The following is a 19,570-nucleotide window of genomic DNA, read 5'->3' as shown; positions in this document are numbered from 1 at the left end:
TTCTCCATTTCCCATTCCCAATTTCCCTATTTCTTGTTCCATATTTCCCATTCCCAATTCCCATTCCGAATTTCCCATTCCTCCAATTCTCAATTCCCAATTCCCATTCCCAATTTCCATTCCCCAATTCCCAATTCCCATCCCCAATTCCCATTCCCATTTCCATTCCCATTCCCCATTCCCAATTCCCGTCCCCAATTCCCCATTCCCATTTCCCATTCCCCCATTCCCAATTCCCATTCCAATTCCCATTCCCATTCCCATTCCCAATTCCCAATTCCCCAATATTCTCATTCCCAATTCCCCAATTCCCAATTTCCATTCCCATCCCCAATCAATTCCCATTCCCAATTCTCCAATTCCCATTCCCATTCCCCCATTCCCAATCCCCATTCCCCCATTCCCAATTCCCATTCCCAATTCCCATTCCCAATTCCCATTCCCATCCCCAAATCCCAATCCCCAATTCCCAATTTCCATTCCCATCCCCAATTCCCAATTCCCATTCCCAATTCTCCAATTCCCATTCCCATTCCCCCATTCCCATCCCCAATTCCCAATTCCCATTCCCAATTCTCCAATTCCCATTCCCATTCCCCCATTCCCATTCCCATTCCTCCATTCCCAATTCCCCAATCCCCAATCAATTCCCATTCCCAATTCTCCAATTCCCATTCCCAATTCCCATTCCCAATTCCCAATTTCTTAATTTCCCCATTCCCATTCCCCCATTCCCATTCCCATCCCCAATTCCCAATATTCCAATTTCCATTTTCATTCCCATTCCCCCATTCCCATTCCTATTCCCCATTCCCATTCCCAATTCCCATTCCCAATTCCATTCCCATCCCCCATTCCCATTCCCAATTCCCAATTCCCATTCCAATTCCCATTCCCATTCCCATTTCCATTCCCATTCCCAATTTTCATTCCCCATTCCCATTCCCATTTCCCTTCCCCCCCCAGGCAGAGACCGCTGCCAACCGGATCTGCAAAGTCCTGGCCGTGAACCAGGAGAACGAGCAGCTCATGGAGGACTACGAGCGCCTGGCCTCCGATGTGAGCAGGGAAAAACCCCAAAAATAACCCCAAAACCACCCCAAAAACATCCCCCAAAATATCCCCAAAAAATATCACCCAAAAATAACCACGAAACACCCAAAAAATATCCCAAAATACACCCAAAAACAGCTCATGGAGGACTACGAGCGCCTGGCCTCTGATGTGAGCAGGGAAAAACATCCCAAAAATATCCCCAAATAACCCCAGAAATATCCCCCAAAACACCCCAAAAATATCCCCAAAAAATATCCCCAAAAATATCCCCAGAATAACCCCAAAAACAGCTCATGGAGGACTACGAGCGCCTGGCCTCTGATGTGAGCAGGGAAAAACATCCCAAAAATATCCCCAAATAACCCCAAAAATATCCCAAAAATATCCCCCAAAACACCCCAAAAATATCCCCAAAATATCCCCAGAATAACCCCAAAAACAGCTCATGGAGGACTACGAGCGCCTGGCCTCCGATGTGAGCAGGGGAAAAACCCCAAAATAACCCCAAATATTCCCAAAATATCCCAAAATATCCCCAGAATAACCCCAAAATATCCCCAAAAATAACCCCAAAATAACCCCAAAAACAGCTCATGGAGGACTACGAGCGCCTGGCCTCAGATGTGAGCAGGGAAAATATCCCAAAAATAACCCCCACACCACCCCAAAAATATCCCAAAAATATCCCAAAAATCCCATGGGACTACGAACGCCTGGCCTTGGATGTGAGCAGGGAAATATCCCAAAATAACCCCAAAATAACCCCAAAAATATCCCCAAAAAATATCCCCAAAAATAACCCCAAAACACCCAAAAAATATCCCAAAGTCCTCTCCAGTCCCTTCATGGAGCATCTGATGTCTGATGTAAAGAGGGGGAGCTGGAATTCCAAATCCCAAACCCCAAACCCTAAATCCCATAAATCCCAAACCCCACAAATCCCAATCCCAAACCCCACAAATCCCAAATCTCCCCAGCTCCTGGCGTGGATCCAGCGCACCATCCCCTGGCTGGAGTCCCGGGATCCCCAGAACACCATCCCAAACCCAAGCCCCACAAATCCCAAACCCCAAACCCCAAACCCCACAAATCCCAAATCCCAAATCCCTGTTCCCAGCTCCTGGCGTGGATCCAGCGCACCATCCCCTGGCTGGAATCCCGGGATCCCCAGAACACCATCCCAAACCCAAACCCCACAAATCCCATAAATCCCAATCCCGTTCCCAGCTCCTGGCGTGGATCCAGCGCACCATTCCCTGGCTGGAATCCCGGGATCCCCAGAACACCATCCCAAACCCAAACCCCACAAACCCCAAATCCCAAATCCCAATCCCATTTCCAGCTCCTGGCGTGGATCCAGCGCACCATCCCCTGGCTGGAGTCCCGGGATCCCCAGAACACCATCCCGGCCATGCAGCAGAAGCTGGAGGATTTCCGCGAGTACCGGCGCGTGCACAAACCGCCCAAGGTGCAGGAGAAATGTCAGCTGGAGATCAACTTCAACACCCTGCAGACCAAACTGCGCCTCAGCGGCCGGCCCGCCTTCATGCCCTCCGAGGGCAGGATGGTCTCGGTGAGTCTGGGCTTAAACCAGGCCTAAACCCAGCCTAAACCCAGCTAAACTGCCCTGGCCTTCATGCCCTCCGAGGGCAGGATGGTCTCGGTGAGTCTGGGCTTAAACCTGGCCTAAACCAGGCCTAAACCCGGCCTAAACCTGCCCTAAACCCAGCTAAACTGCCCTGGCCTTCATGCCCTCCGAGGGCAGGATGGTCTCGGTGAGTCTAAGCTTAAACCAGGCCTAAACCAGGCCTAAACCCGGTCTAAACCTGCCCTAAACCCAGCTAAACTGCCCCAAAACTGCCCTGGCCTTCATGCCCTCCGAGGGCAGGATGGTCTCGGTGAGTCTGGGGTAAAACCAGGCCTAAACCCGGCCTAAACTGCCCTAAACTCCAAGGGCAGGATGGTCTCGGTGAGTCTGAGCTTAAACCAGGCCTAAACCCGGCCTAAACTGCCCTGGCCTTCATGCCCTCCGAGGGCAGGATGGTCTCGGTGAGTCTGGGGTAAAACCTACCTAAACCCGGCCTAAAGCCAGCTAAACTACCCTGGCCTTCATGCCCTCTGAGGGCAGGATGGTCTCGGTGAGTCTGGGCTTAAAACAGGCCTAAACCCGGCCTAAACCTGCCCTAAACCCGGCCTAAACTTGCCCTAAACCCAGCTAAACTGCCCTGGCCTTCATGCCCTCCGAGGGCAGGATGGTCTCGGTGAGTCTGGAGGGTTAAACCCGGCCTAAACCTGGCTTAAAGCCAGCTAAACTGCCCTGGCCTTCATGCCCTCTGAGGGCAGGATGGTCTCGGTGAGTCTGGGGGGTTAAACCCGGCCTAAACCCGCCCTAAGCCCACCCTAAACCCACCCACTTTGGTGCCCTCTGAGCGCAGGGTGGGCTCAGTGGGTTTGGGAGGGGCCCAGAGGGGTTTTGGGGTGACCCTGGCGGATTTTTGGGGTGACCCTGTGATATTTTGGGGTGACTCTGGGATATTTTGGGGTGACCCTGTGATATTTTGGGGTGACTCTCTGATATTTTGGGGTGACCCTGGGATATTTTGGGGTCCCCAGGACATCGGGGCGGGCTGGCAGAGGCTGGAGCAGGCCGAGAAGGGACACGAGGAGTGGGGTCACCTGTCCCACCTGTGCTGGGATATTTTGGGGTGACCCTGTGACATTTTGGGGTCCCCAGGACATCGGGGCAGGCTGGCAGAGGCTGGAGCAGGCTGAGAAGGGACACGAGGAGTGGGGTCACCTGTCCCACCTGTGCTGGGATATTTTGGGGTGACCCTGGGATATTTTGGGGTGACCCTGTGACATTTTGGGGTCCCCAGGACATCGGGGCAGGGTGGCAGAGGCTGGAGCAGGCCGAGAAGGGACACGAGGAGTGGCTGCTGACGGAGCTGCGGCGCCTGGAGCGCCTCGATCACCTGGCCGAGAAATTCCGGCAGAAAGCCTCGATCCACGAGGGCTGGACGGAAGGTTCGGGGGGCAGGGGGGGATTTGGGGGGGAGAACATCAGGATTTGGGGGGGAACATCAGGATTTGGGGTGCAAGGAGTTGGATTTGGAGGATGGACATCGGGATTTGGGGGAGGACATCAGGATTTGGGGTGCAGGGGATGGATTTGGAGGTTCAGGGGTCTCAGGGGTGTCCCCACACCTGTGCCCAGGTGAGGAGGTGACACAGGGGGGTCTCAGGAGTGGCTCAGGGGTCTCAGGGGTCTCAGGTGTGGCTCAGGGGGTCTCAGGGGTATCAGGGGTGACACAGGGGGTCTCAGGGGTGTCTCAGGGGTCTCAGGGGTGACACAGGGGGTCTCAGGGGTGTCCCCACACCTGTGCCCAGGTAAGGAGATGACACAGAGGGGTCTCAGGGGTGGCACAGAGGGGTCTCAGAGGTCTCAGGGGGGTCTCAGGGGTCTCAGGTGTGGCACAGAGAGGTCTGAGGGGTCTCAGGTGTGGCACAGGGGGGTCTCAGGGGTGTCCCCACATCTGTGCCCATGTAAGGAGATGACACAGAGGGGTCTCAGGGGTGGCTCAGGGGTCTCAAGGGTCTCAGAGGTGTCCCCACACCTGTGCCCAGGTAAGGAGGTGGCACAGGGACAGTTCAGGGTCTCAGGGGTGACACGGAGGGGTCTCAGGGGTCTCAGGTGTGGCACAGGGGGGTCTCAGGGGTGTCAGGGGTGACACAGGGGGTCTCAGGGGTGTCCCCACATCTGTCCCCAGGTAAGGAGGTGACACAGGGGGGTCTCAGGGGTCTCAGGTGTGTCTCAGGGGGGTCTCAAGGGTCTCAGGGGTCTCAGGTGTGGCTCAGGGGTCACAGGGGTGTCAGGGGTGACACAGGGGGTCTCAGGGGTGTCCCCACACCTGTGCCCAGGTAAGGAGGTGACACAGCGGGGTCTCAGGTGTGGCACAGGGGTCTCAGGGGTCTCAGGAGGGTCTCAGGGGTGTCCCCACATCTGTGCCCAGGTGACGAGGTGGCACAGGGGGGTCTCAGGGGTGACACAGGGGGGTCTCAGGGGTGTCCCCACACCTGTCCCCAGGTAAGGAGATGACACAGAGGGGTCTCAGGGGGGTCTCAGGGGTCTCAGGTGTGACACAGGAGGTCTCAGGGGTGACACAGGGGGTCTCAGGGGTGTCCCCACACCTGTGCCCAGGTAAGGAGGTGACACAGGGGGGTCTCAGGGGTGTCAGGAGGGTCTCAGGGGTGTCTCCACACCTGTCCCCAGGTAAGGAGGTGGCACAGGGACAGTTCAGGGTCTCAGGGGTGGCACAGGGGTCTCAGGTGTGGCTCAGGGGTCTCAGGGGTGGCACAGAGGGGTCTCAGGGGTGTCCCCACATCTGTGCCCATGTAAGGAGATGACACAGAGGGGTCTCAGGGGTGGCTCAGGGGTCTCAAGGGTCTCAGGGGTGTCCCCATAACTGTCCCCAGGTAAGGAGGTGGCACAGGGACAGTTCAGGGTCTCAGGTGTGGCTCAGGGGGGTCTCAGGGGTATCAGGGGTGACACAGGGGGGTCTCAGGTGTGGCTCAGGGGGGTCTCAGGGGTCTCAGGAGGGTCTCAGGGGTGTCCCCACATCTGTGCCCAGGTGACGAAGTGGCACAGGGGGGTCTCAGGGGTGACACAGAGGGGTCTCAGGGGTCTCAGGTGTGGCTCAGGGGGTCTCAGGGGTATCAGGGGTGACACAGAGGGTCTCAGGGGTGTCCCCACACCTGTGCCCAGGTAAGGAGATGACACAGAGGGGTCTCAGGGGTGGCACAGAGAGGTCTCAGGCGTCTCAGGGGTGGCTCAGGGGTCTCAAGGGTCTCAGGGGTGTCCCCACACCTGTCCCCAGGTAAGGAGGTGGCCCTGAGGGACCAGGACTCTGGCACGGCCTCGCTGGCCCAGGTGTGGCTCAGGGGTCTCAGGGGTGACACAGAGGAGTCTCAGGGGTCTCAGGTGTGGCTCAGGGGTCTCAGCTGTGTCTCAGGGGGGTCTCAGGGGTGTCCCCACACCTGTCCCCAGGTAAGGAGGTGGCCCTGCGGGACTGGGACTCTGGCACGGCCTCGCTGGCCCAGGTGTGGCTCAGGGGTCTCAGGTGTGACACAGAGGAGTCTCAGGGGTCTCAGGTGTGGCACAGAGAGGTCTCAGGGGGGTCTCAGAGGTGTCCCTGTCCCCAGGTAAGGAGGTGGCCCTGAGGGACCGGGACTCGGGCACGGCCTCGCTGGCCCAGGTGTGGCTCAGGGGTTTCAGGGGTGGCTCAGGGGTCTCAGGTGTGACACAGAGGTGTCAGTGGTGACACAGGGGGTCTCAGGGATGTCCCCACACCTGTGCCCAGGTAAGGAGGTGGCCCTGAGGGACCGGGACTCGGGCGCGGCCTCGCTGGCCCAGGTGTGGCTCAGGGGTCTCAGGTGTGACACAGAGGTGTCAGTGGTGGCACAGGGGGTCTCAGGGGTGTCCCCACACCTGTCCCCAGGTAAGGAGGTGGCCCTGAGGGACCGGGACTCGGGCACGGCCTCGCTGGCCCAGGTGCGGGCGCTGCTCCGCAAGCACGAGGCCTTCGAGTCGGACCTGGCGGCGCACCAGGACCGGGTGGAGCAGATCGCAGCCATCGCCCAGGAGCTCAAGTAATCCCAAAATAATCCCAAAATAACCCCAAACACCCCAAACTGTGTCCCTGAGTAACCCCAGAGTGTCCCCAGATAACCCCAGAGCAGATCGCAGCCATCGCCCAGGAGCTCAAGTAATCCCAAAATAATCCCAAAATAACCCCAAACACCCCAAACTGTGTCCCTAAGTAACACCAGAGTGTCCCCAAATAACCCCAGAGCAGATGGCAGCCATCGCCCAGGAGCTCAAGTAACCAAAAATAATCCCAAAATAACCCCAAACACCCCAAACTGTGTCCCTGAGTAACCTCAAACACCCCAAAATGTGTCCCCAAATAACCCCAGTGTCCCCAAATAACCCCAGAGCAGATGGCAGCCATTGCCCAGGAGCTCAAGTAATCCAAAATTAATCCCAAAATAACCCCAAACACCCCAAAATGTGTCCCAAGATAATCACAGAGTGTCCCCAAATAACCCCAGAGCAGATCGCAGCCATCGCCCAGGAGCTCAAGTAACCAAAAAATAATCCCAAACACCCCAAAATAATCCCAAACACCCCAAACTGTGTCCCAAAATAATCCTAAATAACCCCAGAGTGTCCCCAAATAACCCCAGAGCAGATGGCAGCCATTGCCCAAGAGCTCAAGTAACATTTCCCCCATTTTTTCCCCATTTCCCCCCCATTTTTTTCCCCATTTTTTCCCATTTTTCCCCCATTTTTTCCCCATTTCCCCCCCCTTTTTTCCCCCTTTTTTCCCCTCTAACTCCCCCATTTCCCATTTTCCCCCATTTTTTCCCATTTCACCCCTTCTTCCCCCATTTCCCCCCATTTTTTCCTCTCTAACTCTGCCATTTCCTCCCATTTTTTCCCCATTTTTTCCCCAACTCCCCCATTTCCCATTTTCCCCCCAATTTTTCCCATTTTCCCCCCATTTTCCCCCATTTTTCCCCCATTTTCCCCTATTTCCCCCATTTTTTTTCCCATTTCCCCCCGTTTTTTCCCCATTTTTCCCCCCATTTTTCCCCTTTTTTCCCCTCTAACTCCCCCATTTCCCATTTCCCCCCATTTTTTCCCATTTTTTCCCCTCTAACTCCCCCATTTCCCATTTTTTCCCCATTTCCCCCCGTTTTTTCCCATTTTTTCCCCTCTAACTCCCCCATTTCCCATTTCCCCCCATTTTTCCCCCTTTTTTCCCCTCTAACTCCCGCATTTCCCATTTTCCTCCCATTTTTTCCCCATTTTTTCCCCAACTCCCCCATTTTTCCCATTTTCCCCCATTTTTTCCCCATTTTCCCCCATTTCCCCCCGTTTTTTCCCCATTTCCCCCCATTTTTCCCCCCTTTTTTCCCCTCTAACTCCCGCATTTCCCATTTTCCTCCCATTTTTTCCCCATTTTTTCCCCTCCAACTCCCCCATTTTTTCCCATTTTCCCCCATTTTTTCCTCATTTCCCCCCATTTTTTTCCCATTTTGTCACCTCTAACTCCCCCATTTTTTCCCATTTTCCCCTCATTTTTCCCCATTTCCTCCCGTTTTTTCCCCTTTTTTTCCCCTCTAACTCCCCCATTTCCCATTTTCCCCCCCATTTTTCCCATTTCACCCCTTCTTCCCCCATTTCCCCCCATTTTTTCCTGTCTAACTCTGCCATTTCCCCCATTTCCCCCTATTTTTTCCCATTTTTTCCCCTCTAACTCCCCCATTTCCCATTTTCCCCTCATTTTTTCCCCATTTCCCCCCGTTTTTCCCCCATTTTTTCCCCTCTAACTCCCCCATTTCCCATTTTTCCCCATTTTTCCCATTTCACCCCTTCTTCCCCTATTTCCCTCCATTTTTTCCTCTCTAACTCCTCCATTTTTTTCCTATTCCCCCCCCTTTTTTCCCCCTTTTTTCCCCTCTAACTCCCCCATTTCCCATTTTCCCCCCCATTTTTCCCATTTCACCCCTTCTTCCCCCCATTTCCCCCCATTTTTTCCTGTCTAACTCTGCCATTTCCCCCATTTCCCCCTATTTTTTCCCATTTTTTCCCCTCTAACTCCCCCATTGCCCATTTTCCCCCCATATTTTCCCCTCTAACTCCCCCATCCCCCCCATTTTCCCCATTTTTTCCCCATTCCCCCCATTTTCCCCATTTTTCCCCCATTTTTTCCCCTCTAACTCCCCCATTTCCCATTTTCCCCTCATTTTTCCCCATTTCCCCCCATTTTTCCCCCTTTTTTTCCCTCTAACTCCCCCATTTCCCATTTTTCCCCCCATTTTTTTCCCATTTCCCCCCATTTTTTCCCATTTTTTCCCCTCTAACTCCCCCATTTCCCATTTCCCCCCATTTTTCCCCCTTTTTTCCCCTCTAACTCCCCCATTTCCCATTTTCCCCCCATTTTTCCCCATTTCCCCCTTTTTTCCCCTCTAACTCCCCCATTTTTCCCGTTTTCCCCCCATTTTTTCCCCATTTTTTCCCCTCTAACTCCCCCATTTCCCATTTTCCCTCCCATTTTTTTCCCATTTCCCCCTTTTTCCCCTCTAACTCCCCCATTTCCCATTTCCCCCCATTTTCCCCATTTTTTCCCCTCCAACTCCCCCATTTTTTCCCATTTTCCCCCCCATTTTTTCCCATTTTCCCCTCATTTTTCCCCCTTTTTTCCCCTCTAACTCCCCCATTTCCCATTTTCCCCCCATTTTTTCCCCCTTTTTCCCCCATTTTTTCCCCTCCCCAGCGAGCTGGACTACCACGACTCCCCGAGCGTCAACGCGCGCTGCCAGAAGATTTGTGACCAGTGGGACCTGCTGGGCTCGCTGACCCACAGCCGGCGCGAGGCCCTGGAGGTCAGCGGGGTCAGGGGGGAGGGGGCACCCCAAAACGCCCCCCAGAATGAGCCCCCAGACCCCAAAACTGACCCTTCCCCACCCCCCAGAAAACGGAGAAGCAGCTGGAGACGATCGACGAGCTGCACCTGGAGTACGCCAAGCGCGCCGCGCCCTTCAACAACTGGATGGAGAGCGCCATGGAGGACCTGCAGGACATGTTCATTGTGCACACCATCGAGGAGATACAGGTGGGGAATCCCCCAAAAAACCCCAGTCCACCCCAAAACTGCCCTGGGGGACCTGCAGGACATGTTCATTGTGCACACCATCGAGGAGATCCAGGTGGGAAATCCCCCAAAAAACCCAAATCCACCCCAAAACCGCCCCAAATCCGCCTCAAAACCGCCCCAAAACCGCCAAATCCACCCCAAAACGGCCATGGGGCACCTGCAGGACATGTTCATTGTGCACACCATCGAGGAGATACAGGTGAGAAATCCCCCAAAAACCCCAAATCCACCCCAAAACTGCCCTGGGGGACCTGCAGGACATGTTCATTGTGCACACCATCGAGGAGATACAGGTACCTGGGTGATAAAAACCCAAACTGCCCCAAATCCACCCCAAAACCGCCATGGAGGACCTGCAGGACATGTTCATTGTGCACACCATCGAGGAGATACAGGTGGGAAATCCCCCAAAAAACCAAAATCCACCCCAAAACTGCCCTGGGGGACCTGCAGGACATGTTCATTGTGCACACCATCGAGGAGATACAGGTATCTGGGTGATAAAAACCCCAAAACTGCCCCAAAACTGCCCCAAATCCACCCCAAAACTGCCCTGGGGGACCTGCAGGACATGTTCATTGTGCACACCATCGAGGAGATCCAGGTATCTGTGCTCCTAAAAACCACAAACTGCCCCAAATCCACCCCAAAACTGTCCCAAATCCACCCCAAAACTGCCCTGCGGGGACCTGCAGGACATGTTCATTGTGCACACCATCGAGGAGATACAGGTCAGGGTTCTAACCACCTGAAAAACCCCAAAACTGCCCCAAAACCTCCAAAACACGGCCCTAAATCTGCCCCAAAACCGCCCTGGGGGGACCTGCAGGACATGTTCATTGTGCACACCATCGAGGAGATACAGGTATCTGTGCTCCTAAAAACCACAAACTGCCCCAAAACCTCCAAAAAACTGCCCCAAATCCGCCTCAAAACTGCCCCAAATCCACCCCAAAACTGCCATAGAGGACCTGCAGGACATGTTCATTGTGCACACCATCGAGGAGATACAGGTATCTGGGTGATAAAAACCCAAAACTGCCCCAAAACCGCCCCCAAAGTGCCCCAAATCCACCCCAAAACTGCCCTGGGGGGACCTGCAGGACATGTTCATTGTGCACACCATCGAGGAGATACAGGTATCTGGGTGATAAAAACCCCAAACTGCCCCAAAACTGCCCCAAAACCTCCAAAACACTGCCCTAAATCTGCCCCAAAACCGCCCTGGGGCACCTGCAGGACATGTTCATTGTGCACACCATCGAGGAGATACAGGTCAGGGTTCTAAAAACCCCATACTGCCCCAAAGCTGCTCCAGCTCCAATCCCTGTAATCCCATGGAATCCCCAGGGCCTGATCCAGCAATTCCAGGGCTGACCCAGCTCCAATGCCATGGAATTCCATGAAATCCCCCAGGATTGATCCAGCAATTCCAGGGATGACCCAGCTCCAATCCCATGGAATCCCCAGGGTCTGACCCAGCTCCAATCCCATGGAATTCCCTGGAATCCCCCAGGATTGTTCCAGCAATTCCAGGGCTGACCCAGCTCCAATCCCTGGAATCCCCAGGACCTGATCCAGCAATTCCAGGGCTGACCCAGCTCCAATCCCCTGGAATCCCATGGAATCCCCCAGGATTGATCCAGCAATTCCAGGGCTGATCCAGCTCCAATCCCCTGGAATCCCATGGAATCCCCCAGGATTGATCCAGCAATTCCAGGACCTGACCCAGCTCCAATCCCATGGAATCCTCCAGAACCTGATCCAGCAATTTCAGGGCTGACCCAGCTTTAATCCCATGGAATTCCATGGAATCCTTCAGGGCCTGATCCAGCAATTCCAGGGCTAACCCAGCTTCAATCCCATGGAATCCCCCAGGATTGATCCAGCAATTCCAGGGCTGAATCAGCTCCAATTCCATGGAATTCCATGGAATCCCCAGAACCTGATCCAGCAATTCCAGGGCTGAATGAGCTCAAATCCCTGGATCCCCCAGAACCTGACCCAGCTTCAATCCCATAGAATTCCCTTCCCTCAGGACCTGACCCAGCAATTCCAGGGATGAACCAGCTCCAGTCCCATGGAATCCACCAGGATTAATCCAGCAATTCCAGGGCTGATCCAGCTCTAATCCCTGGAATCCCCAGCTCCAATCCCACGGAATTCCCTCCCCCAGGGCCTGATTGCCGCCCATGACCAGTTCAAGTCGACGCTGCCGGACGCGGACAAGGAGCGCGAGGCCATCCTGGGGATCCAGCGCGAGGCGCAGAGAATCGCCGAGCTGCACGGCATCCAGGTGCCAGGGAGCAACCCCTACACCTCAGTCACCCCCCAGGTCATCAACTCCAAGTGGGAGAGGGTAAGGAGAGCTCCCAGCCCTTTCCTCAGCCTTGTTTTCCTGCATTTTTCCCTTTTTTTCCTGCATTTTTTTCCTTTTTTTCCTGCATTTTTCCCCTTTCCCTACACCTCAGTCACCCCCCAGGTCATCAACTCCAAGTGGGAGAGGGTGAGGACAGCCCCCAGCCCTTTCCTCAGCCTTGTTTTCCTACATTTTTCCCTTTTTCCTGCATTTTTCCCTTTTTTCCTGCATTTCTCGCTTTTTCCTGCTCCTTTTTCCCACCTTTCTCCCTTTTTCCTGCTCCTTTTTCCTGCATTTCTCCCTTTTTCCTGCTCATTTTTCCCACCTTTCTCCTTTTTTCCTGCATTTTTCCCTTTTTTTCCTGCATTTTTCCCCTTTCCCTACACCTCAATCACCCCCCAGGTCATCAACTCCAAGTGGGAGCGGGTAAGGAGAGCCCTTCCCCAGTTTTCCAGCAGGGTTTCCCATTTTCCCAGTTGCCAGCAGGATTTCCCAGTTTGTCCCAGTCTGTCCCAGTCTCCCATGAGGTTTGTCCCCTCCCAGGTACAGCAGCTGGTGCCCCAGTGTGTCCCAGTCTGTCCCAGTCTCCCCAGTGTCCCTTTGTCCCCTCCCAGGTGCAGCAGCTGGTGCCCCAGTGTGTCCCATTGTGTCCCAGTCTCTCCCAGTCTCTCCCAGTCTATCCCAGTCTGTCCCAGTCTATCCCAGTCTGTCCCAGTTCCCCCAGTGTCCCTTTGTCCCCTCCCAGGTGCAGCAGCTGGTGCCCCAGTGTGTCCCAGTCTCTCCCAGTCTATCCCAGTTCCCCCAGTCTCCCCAGTCTCCTGTTTTTCCCCTCCCAGGTGCAGCAGCTGGTGCCCCAGTGTGTCCCAGTGTGTCCCAGTGTGTCCCAGTCTCTCCCAGTCTATCCCAGTTTCCCCAGTGTCCCTTTGTCCCCTCCCAGGTGCAGCAGCTGGTGCCCCAGTGTGTCCCAGTCTCTCCCAGTCTATCCCAGTCTATCCCAGTCTCCCCAGTGTCCCTTTGTCCCCTCCCAGGTGCAGCAGCTGGTGCCCCAGTGTGTCCCAGTCTATCCCAGTTTCCCCAGTGTCCCTTTGTCCCCTCCCAGGTGCAGCAGCTGGTGCCCCAGTGTGCCCCAGTCTATCCCAGTCTATCCCAGTCTCTCCCAGTCTCCCCAGTGTCCCTTTGTCCCCTCCCAGGTGCAGCAGCTCATGTCCCAGTCTCTCCCAGTCTATCCCAGTTCCCCCAGTGTCCCTTTGTCCCCTCCAGGTGCAGCAGCTGGTGCCCCAGTGTGTCCCAGTCTATCCCAGTGTGTCCCAGTCTCTCCCAGTGTGTCCCAGTCTATCCCAGTTCCCCCAGTCTCCTGTTTGTCCCCTCCAGGTGCAGCAGCTGGTGCCCCAGCGGGACCAGGCGCTGCAGGAGGAGCAGAACCGGCAGAACTCCAACGAGCGCCTGCGCCGCCAGTTCGGGAGCCAGGCCAACAGGGTGGGGCCCTGGATCCAGACCAAGATGGAGGTCAGCACCACTGGGAGCACTGGGAGCACTGGGAGCACTGGGAGCACTGGGGCCAGTCCTGAAATGGGCCCTGCTGGGCTTGGTTTGGGTCAAAAACGGGCTGGGAAATTGGGATGGAGATCCCAGTTTGGAGATGGAAATCCCAGTTTGGGGATGGAGATCCCAGTTTGGGGATGGAGATCCCAGTTTGGGGATGGAGATCCCAGTTTGGGTATGGAAATCCCAGTTTGGGGATGGAGATCCCAGTTTGGGATGGAGATCCCAGTTTGGGGATGGAAATCCCAGTTTGGGGATGGAGATCCCAGTTTGGGGATGGGGATCCCAGTTTGAGGATGGAGATCCCAGTTTGGGGATGGAGATCCCAGTTTGGATATTCAGGATTGGGATGGTGGGAAAGGGTGGGTCAGTGAGCTCCTGGAAATTTGGGATGGAAATCCCAGTTTGGGGATGGAAATCCCAGTTTGGGGATGGAGATCCCAGTTTGGGGATGGAAATCCCAGTTTGGGGATGGAAATCCCAGTTTGGGGATGGAGATCCCAGTTTGGGGATGGAAATCCCAGTTTGGGGATGGAAATCCCAGTTTGGGGATGGAGATTCCAGTTTGGGGATGGAGATTCCAGTTTGGGGATGGAAATCCCAGTTTGGGGATGGAAATCTCAGTTTGGGGTTTCAGGATTGGGATGGTGGGAAAGGGTGGGTCAGTGAGCTCCTGGAAATTTGGGATGGAAATCCCAGTTTGGGGATGGAGATCCCAGTTTGGGGATGGAAATCCCAGTTTGGGGATGGAAATCTCAGTCTGAGGATTCAGGATTGGGATGGTGGAGAGGGGTTGGTCAGAGATCTCCTGGAAATTTGGGATGAATTCCTGCCCTGGGGGATCTGGGATCACCCAGGGGATGCAGTGGCTGTTCTCCTGGAAATTTGGGATTAATTCCTGCCTTAGGGATCTGGGATCACCCAGGGGATCCAGTGTGTTCTGTAAATTTGGGATGAATTCCTACTTTAGGGGATCTGGGATCACCCCAGAGGATCCAGTGGCTGTTCTGGGAATCTGGTTGGAATTCCTGCTTTAGGGATCTGGGATCACCCCAGAGGATCCAGTTCTCCTGGAATCTGGGTGGAATTCCTGCCTTGGGATCACCCAGGGGATGCAGTGGCTGTTCTGGGAATCTGGGTGGAATCCCTGCCTTGGGATCACCCAGAGGATCCAGTGGGTATTCTCTTGGAAATCTGGGTGGAATTCCTGCCTTGGGATCACCCAGAGGATCCAGTGGCTGTTCTGGGAATCTGGGTGGAATTCCTGCCTTGGGGGATGTGGGATCACTCAGAGGATCCAGTGGCTGTTCTCCTGGAAATTTGGGATTAATTCCTGCCTTAGGGATCTGGGATCACCCAGGGGATGCAGGGGATGTTCTCCTGGGAATCTGGGTGGAATTCCTGCTTTAGAGATCTCGGATCACCCAGGGGATCCAGTGACTGTTCTGTAAATCTGGGTGGAATTCCTGCCTTGGGATCACCCAGGGGATGCAGTGACTGTTCTCCTGGGAATCTGGGTGGAATTCCTGCCTTGGGATCACCCAGGGGATCCAGTTCTCCTGGGAATCTGGGTGAATTCCTGCCTTGGGATCACCCAGGGGATGCAGTGGCTGTTCTCCTGGGAATCTGGGTGGAATTCCTGCCTTGAGGGATCTGAGATCACCCCAGAGGATCCAGTTCTCCTGGGAATCTGGGTGGAATCCCTGCCTTGGGATCACCCAGGGGATCCAGTGGCTGTTCTCCTGGGAATCTGGGTGAAATTCCTGCTTTAGGGATCTGGGATCACTCAGAGGATCCAGTGGCTGTTCTCCTGGGAATCTGGGTGGAATTCCTGCCTTGAGGGATCTGAGATCACCCCAGAGGATCCAGTTCTCCTGGGAATTTGGGTGGAATCCCTACCCTTGGGGGATCTGGGGAGGCCAGCCCCCTGTGGCTCAGGCTCTGGAGGAGCCCTGGGGTGCCAGGCTGGAATTTGGGGCGCAGGAGATCGGCCGGATCTCCATCGAGATGAACGGGACGCTGGAGGATCAGCTCAACCACCTCAAGGAGTACGAGGAGAACATCGTGGAGTACAAACCCAACCTGGAGCTGCTGGAGCAGCAGCACCAGCTGGTGCAGGAGGCGCTGATCTTCGACAACCAGCACTCCAACTACACCATGGAGGTGGGGATTTGGGGGTTTGGGGTCATCCAGGGGTTGGGAATTGGGGTCTGGGGGGTCTGGGGGCTTTGGGAATGGGGAATTGGGGATCCCACAGGGGATTTGGGGGCTTTGGGAATGGGGAATTGGGGATCCCAGGGTGGGCAGGACCCCTGATCTTCGACAACCAGCACTCCAACTACACCATGGAGGTGGGGACTGGGGGGGTTTGGGGGGGTTTGGGGGGTTTGGGAATGGGGAATTGGGGATCCCACAGGGGATTTGGGGGGGTCTGGGGGCTTTGGGAATGGGGAATGGGGATCCCACAGGGGCAGGACCCCTGATCTTCGACAACCAGCACTCCAACTACACCATGGAGGTGGGAATTTGGGAGAGTCTGGGGTCATCCAGGGGTTGGGAATGGGGAATTGGGGATCTCACAGGGGCAGGACCCCTGATCTTCGACAACCAGCACTCCAACTACATCATGGAGGTGGGAATCTGGGGGGTTTGGGGGGTTTGGGAATGGGGAATTGGGGATCCCAGGGTAGGCAGGACCCCTGATCTTCGACAACCAGCACTCCAACTACACCATGGAGGTGGGAATTGGGGGATTTGGGGGTTTGGGAGTGGGGAATGGGGATCCCACAGGGGCAGGAGCCCTGAACTTCGACAACCAGCACTCCAACTACACCATGGAGGCGGGAATTGGGGGGTTTGGGGGTCACCCAGGGACTTGGAATGGGGAATTGGGGATCCCACAGAGGTTTGGGGGTCCCAGGATGGGCAGGACCCCCGATCCTGGACAGGCAACTGCACGTGGAGCTGGGATCCTGGGGTCCCATCCCAGGGGATTGGGGCGCTCTGGAGGATGCAGGATCCATCCTGTGGGGGTCAGAATGATCCTGTGGGGGTCAGGATCCATCCCATGGGGATCAGGATGATCCTGTGGGGATCAGGAGGATTCCATGGGGGTCAGGAGGATCCTGTGGGTGCAGGATCCATCCTATGGGGGTCAGGAGGATCCTGTGGAGGTCAGGATGATCCTCTGGGGATCAGGAGGATTCCATGGGGATCAGGATGATCCTGTGGGAGTCAGGATGATCCTGTGGGGATCAGGAGGGTCCTGTGGGGGTCAGGAGGATCCTGTGGGCATCAAGAGGATCTTGTGGGTGCAGGATCCATCCCATGGGGATCAGGATGATCCTGTGGGGATCAGGAGGATCCCATGGGGGTCAGGAGGATCCCATGGGTGCAGGATCCATCCCGTGGGGGTCAGGATGATCCTGTGGGGATCAGGAGGTCCTGTGGGTGCAGGATCCATCCCATGGGGATCAGGAGGATTCCATGGGGGTCAGGATGATCCTGTGGGTGCAGGATCCATCCCATGGGGATCAGGAGGATTCCATGGGGGTCAGGATGATCCTGTGGGTGCAGGATCCATCCCGTGGGGATCAGGAGGATTCCATGGGGGTCAGGATGATCCTGTGGGTGCAGGATCCATCCCCTGGGGATCAGGATGATCCCGTGGGCTCCTTTCCCCCCTCACTGCCCCGCTCCTGTCCCCAGCACCTGCGCGTGGGCTGGGAGCAGCTGCTCACGACCATCGCCCGCACCATCAACGAGGTGGAGAACCAGATCCTGACCCGCGACGCCAAAGGCATCAGCCAGGAGCAGATGCAGGAGTTCCGCGCCTCCTTCAACCACTTCGACAAGGTCTGGGCTCCCCGGGGGCTGGGGCTGGGCCTGGGGTCCCTGGGGTTGGGGTCCTGAGGGTCTGGGGGCGGCCACTCCCCCTGCAGGGTGGGAATTGCCTCCTTTTCCCTCATTTCCTCCCTTTTTCCCGGTGTGCCAGGACCACGGCGGCGCCCTGGGGCCTGAGGAGTTCAAGGCTTGTTTGATCAGCCTGGGCTACGACGTGGAGAACGACCGGCAGGTACTGCCTGACTGCCTGCTTCATCTTCATCTTCCTCCTCCTTTTCCTTCCTTCCTTCCTTCCTCCCTTCCTTCCTTCCTTCCTTCCTTCCTTCCTTCCTTCCTTCCTTCCTTCCTTCCTTCCAAAATTCCAAAATTCCAAAATTCCAAAATTCCAAAATTCCAAAATTCCTTCCAAAATTCCTTCCAAAATTCCTTCCAAAATTCCTTCCAAAATTCCTTCCTTCCAAAATTCCTTCCTTCCTTCCATCCTTTTCCAGACCAGTTTCCTCCTCTAACGGATTCTCTGCTTTTCTCTTCCTCCTCCTCCTGCTCCCTTTTCCTCCTTCCTCTCCCTCTCCTCCTCCTCCCGGAAGCCGAAGCGCCGCACGGACTCCAACGACTTCCGTGCCCTGCTGGGCCCCGCGGGATCTGGTCTGGTAACAACTCCCTTTTCCTGCTTCTACTCCTTTGTTTTCCTCCTTTTTTTATTCCCACCACTGAGGGATTGGGAAGGGGAGGAAGGGCGGGGGAATCCCAGTGGATTCCAGGCCTGGAAAAGCAAAACTCCGGAATTCCCAGGGTTAAAAAAAAAGCTCAGAAACGACCACAAAGAGTCCTGGAATTCCTGTGGGATCCCTGAACAGCCTCTGTGCCCCCAGGGTGACGCGGAATTCCAGCGGATCATGGCCGTGGTGGATCCCAACGGCAGCGGCAGCGTCACCTTCCAGGCCTTCATCGACTTCATGTCCCGCGAGACGACGGACACGGACACGGCCGAGCAGGTCATCAACAGCTTCCGCGTGCTGGCCGGGGACAAGGTGAGCCAGGGCCGGGAATTCCACGGTGGGATTTGGGGAGAGGGGCAAGGGGGGGTTGGGAATTCCACAGTGGGATTTGGGGAATAAAACCGAGGTGGGGTTTGGGAATTCCACGGTGGGATTTGGGGAATAAAACCGAGGTGGGGTTTGGGAATTCCATAGTGGGATTTGGGGAGAGGGCAAGGGGGGGTTTGGGAATTCTGTGGTGAGATTTGGGGAAAGGGCAAGGGGGGGTTTGGGAATTCCACGGTGAGATTTGGGGAGTAAAACCGAGGTGGGGTTTGGGAATTCCATGGTGGGATTTGGGGAATAAAACCGAGGTGGGGTTTGGGAATTCCACGGTGGGATTTGAGGAGTAAAACTGAGGTGGGGTTTGGGAATTCCAGGCTGGAATTTGGGAATTCTGTGGTGAGTTTTGGGAGTTCTGTGGTGAGATTTGGGGAGTAAGACCAAGGTGGGATTTGGGAATTCTATGGTGAGATTTGGGGAATAAGACCGAGGTGGGGTTTGGGAATTCTGTGGTGAGGTTTTGGGAATAAGATCAATGTGGGATTTGAGAATTCCAGGCTGGAAATTGGGAATTCTGTGGTGAGGTTTAGGGAATAAAACCAAGGTGGGATTTGGGAATTCCAGGCTGGGATTTGGGGAGTAAGACCAAGGTGGGATTTGAGAATTCCAGGCTGGGATTTGGGAATTCTGTGGTGAGGTTTGGGGAATAAGACCAAGGTGAGATTTGAGAATTCCAGGCTGGAATTTGGGAATTCTGTGGTGAGTTTTGGGAGTTCTGTGGTGAGATTTGGGGAGTAAGACCAAGGTGGGATTTGGGAATTCTATGGTGAGTTTTGGGGAATAAAACCGAGGTGGGATTTGGGAATTCTGTGGTGAGGTTTTGGGAATAAGATCAATGTGGGATTTGGGAATTCCAGGCTGGAAATTGGGAATTCCACAGTGAGATTTGGGGAGTAAGACCGAGGTGAGATTTGGGAATTCCAGGCAGGGATTTGGGAATTCTGTGGTGA

At 55.3% G+C, this 19,570-nt stretch overlaps 1 protein-coding gene across 1 annotated transcript in view; it reads left to right on the top strand.

The window, feature by feature from the left end:
- The window catches only part of LOC117009673 (alpha-actinin-4-like), a 50,285-nt gene that overhangs the window by 28,924 nt on the left and 1,791 nt on the right, over positions 1–19,570 (top strand). Inside the window, exons 9-21 of the mRNA XM_033083987.1 lie at positions 967–1,059; positions 2,399–2,629; positions 3,933–4,080; positions 6,414–6,702; positions 9,396–9,504; positions 9,594–9,734; positions 11,953–12,135; positions 13,507–13,641; positions 15,661–15,840; positions 17,386–17,532; positions 17,672–17,752; positions 18,108–18,170; positions 18,393–18,551. Coding sequence (XP_032939878.1) covers positions 967–1,059; positions 2,399–2,629; positions 3,933–4,080; positions 6,414–6,702; positions 9,396–9,504; positions 9,594–9,734; positions 11,953–12,135; positions 13,507–13,641; positions 15,661–15,840; positions 17,386–17,532; positions 17,672–17,752; positions 18,108–18,170; positions 18,393–18,551 — 1,959 coding nt within the window. The remainder of the gene's footprint in view (positions 1–966; positions 1,060–2,398; positions 2,630–3,932; positions 4,081–6,413; positions 6,703–9,395; positions 9,505–9,593; positions 9,735–11,952; positions 12,136–13,506; positions 13,642–15,660; positions 15,841–17,385; positions 17,533–17,671; positions 17,753–18,107; positions 18,171–18,392; positions 18,552–19,570) is intronic.

This window comes from Catharus ustulatus, chromosome 34, assembly GCF_009819885.2.
Source record: "Catharus ustulatus isolate bCatUst1 chromosome 34, bCatUst1.pri.v2, whole genome shotgun sequence".
Lineage (NCBI taxonomy): Eukaryota > Metazoa > Chordata > Aves > Passeriformes > Turdidae > Catharus > Catharus ustulatus.
The sequence above is the reverse complement of the archived record's forward strand: the minus strand, read 5'-3'. Positions and strand labels throughout refer to the sequence as shown.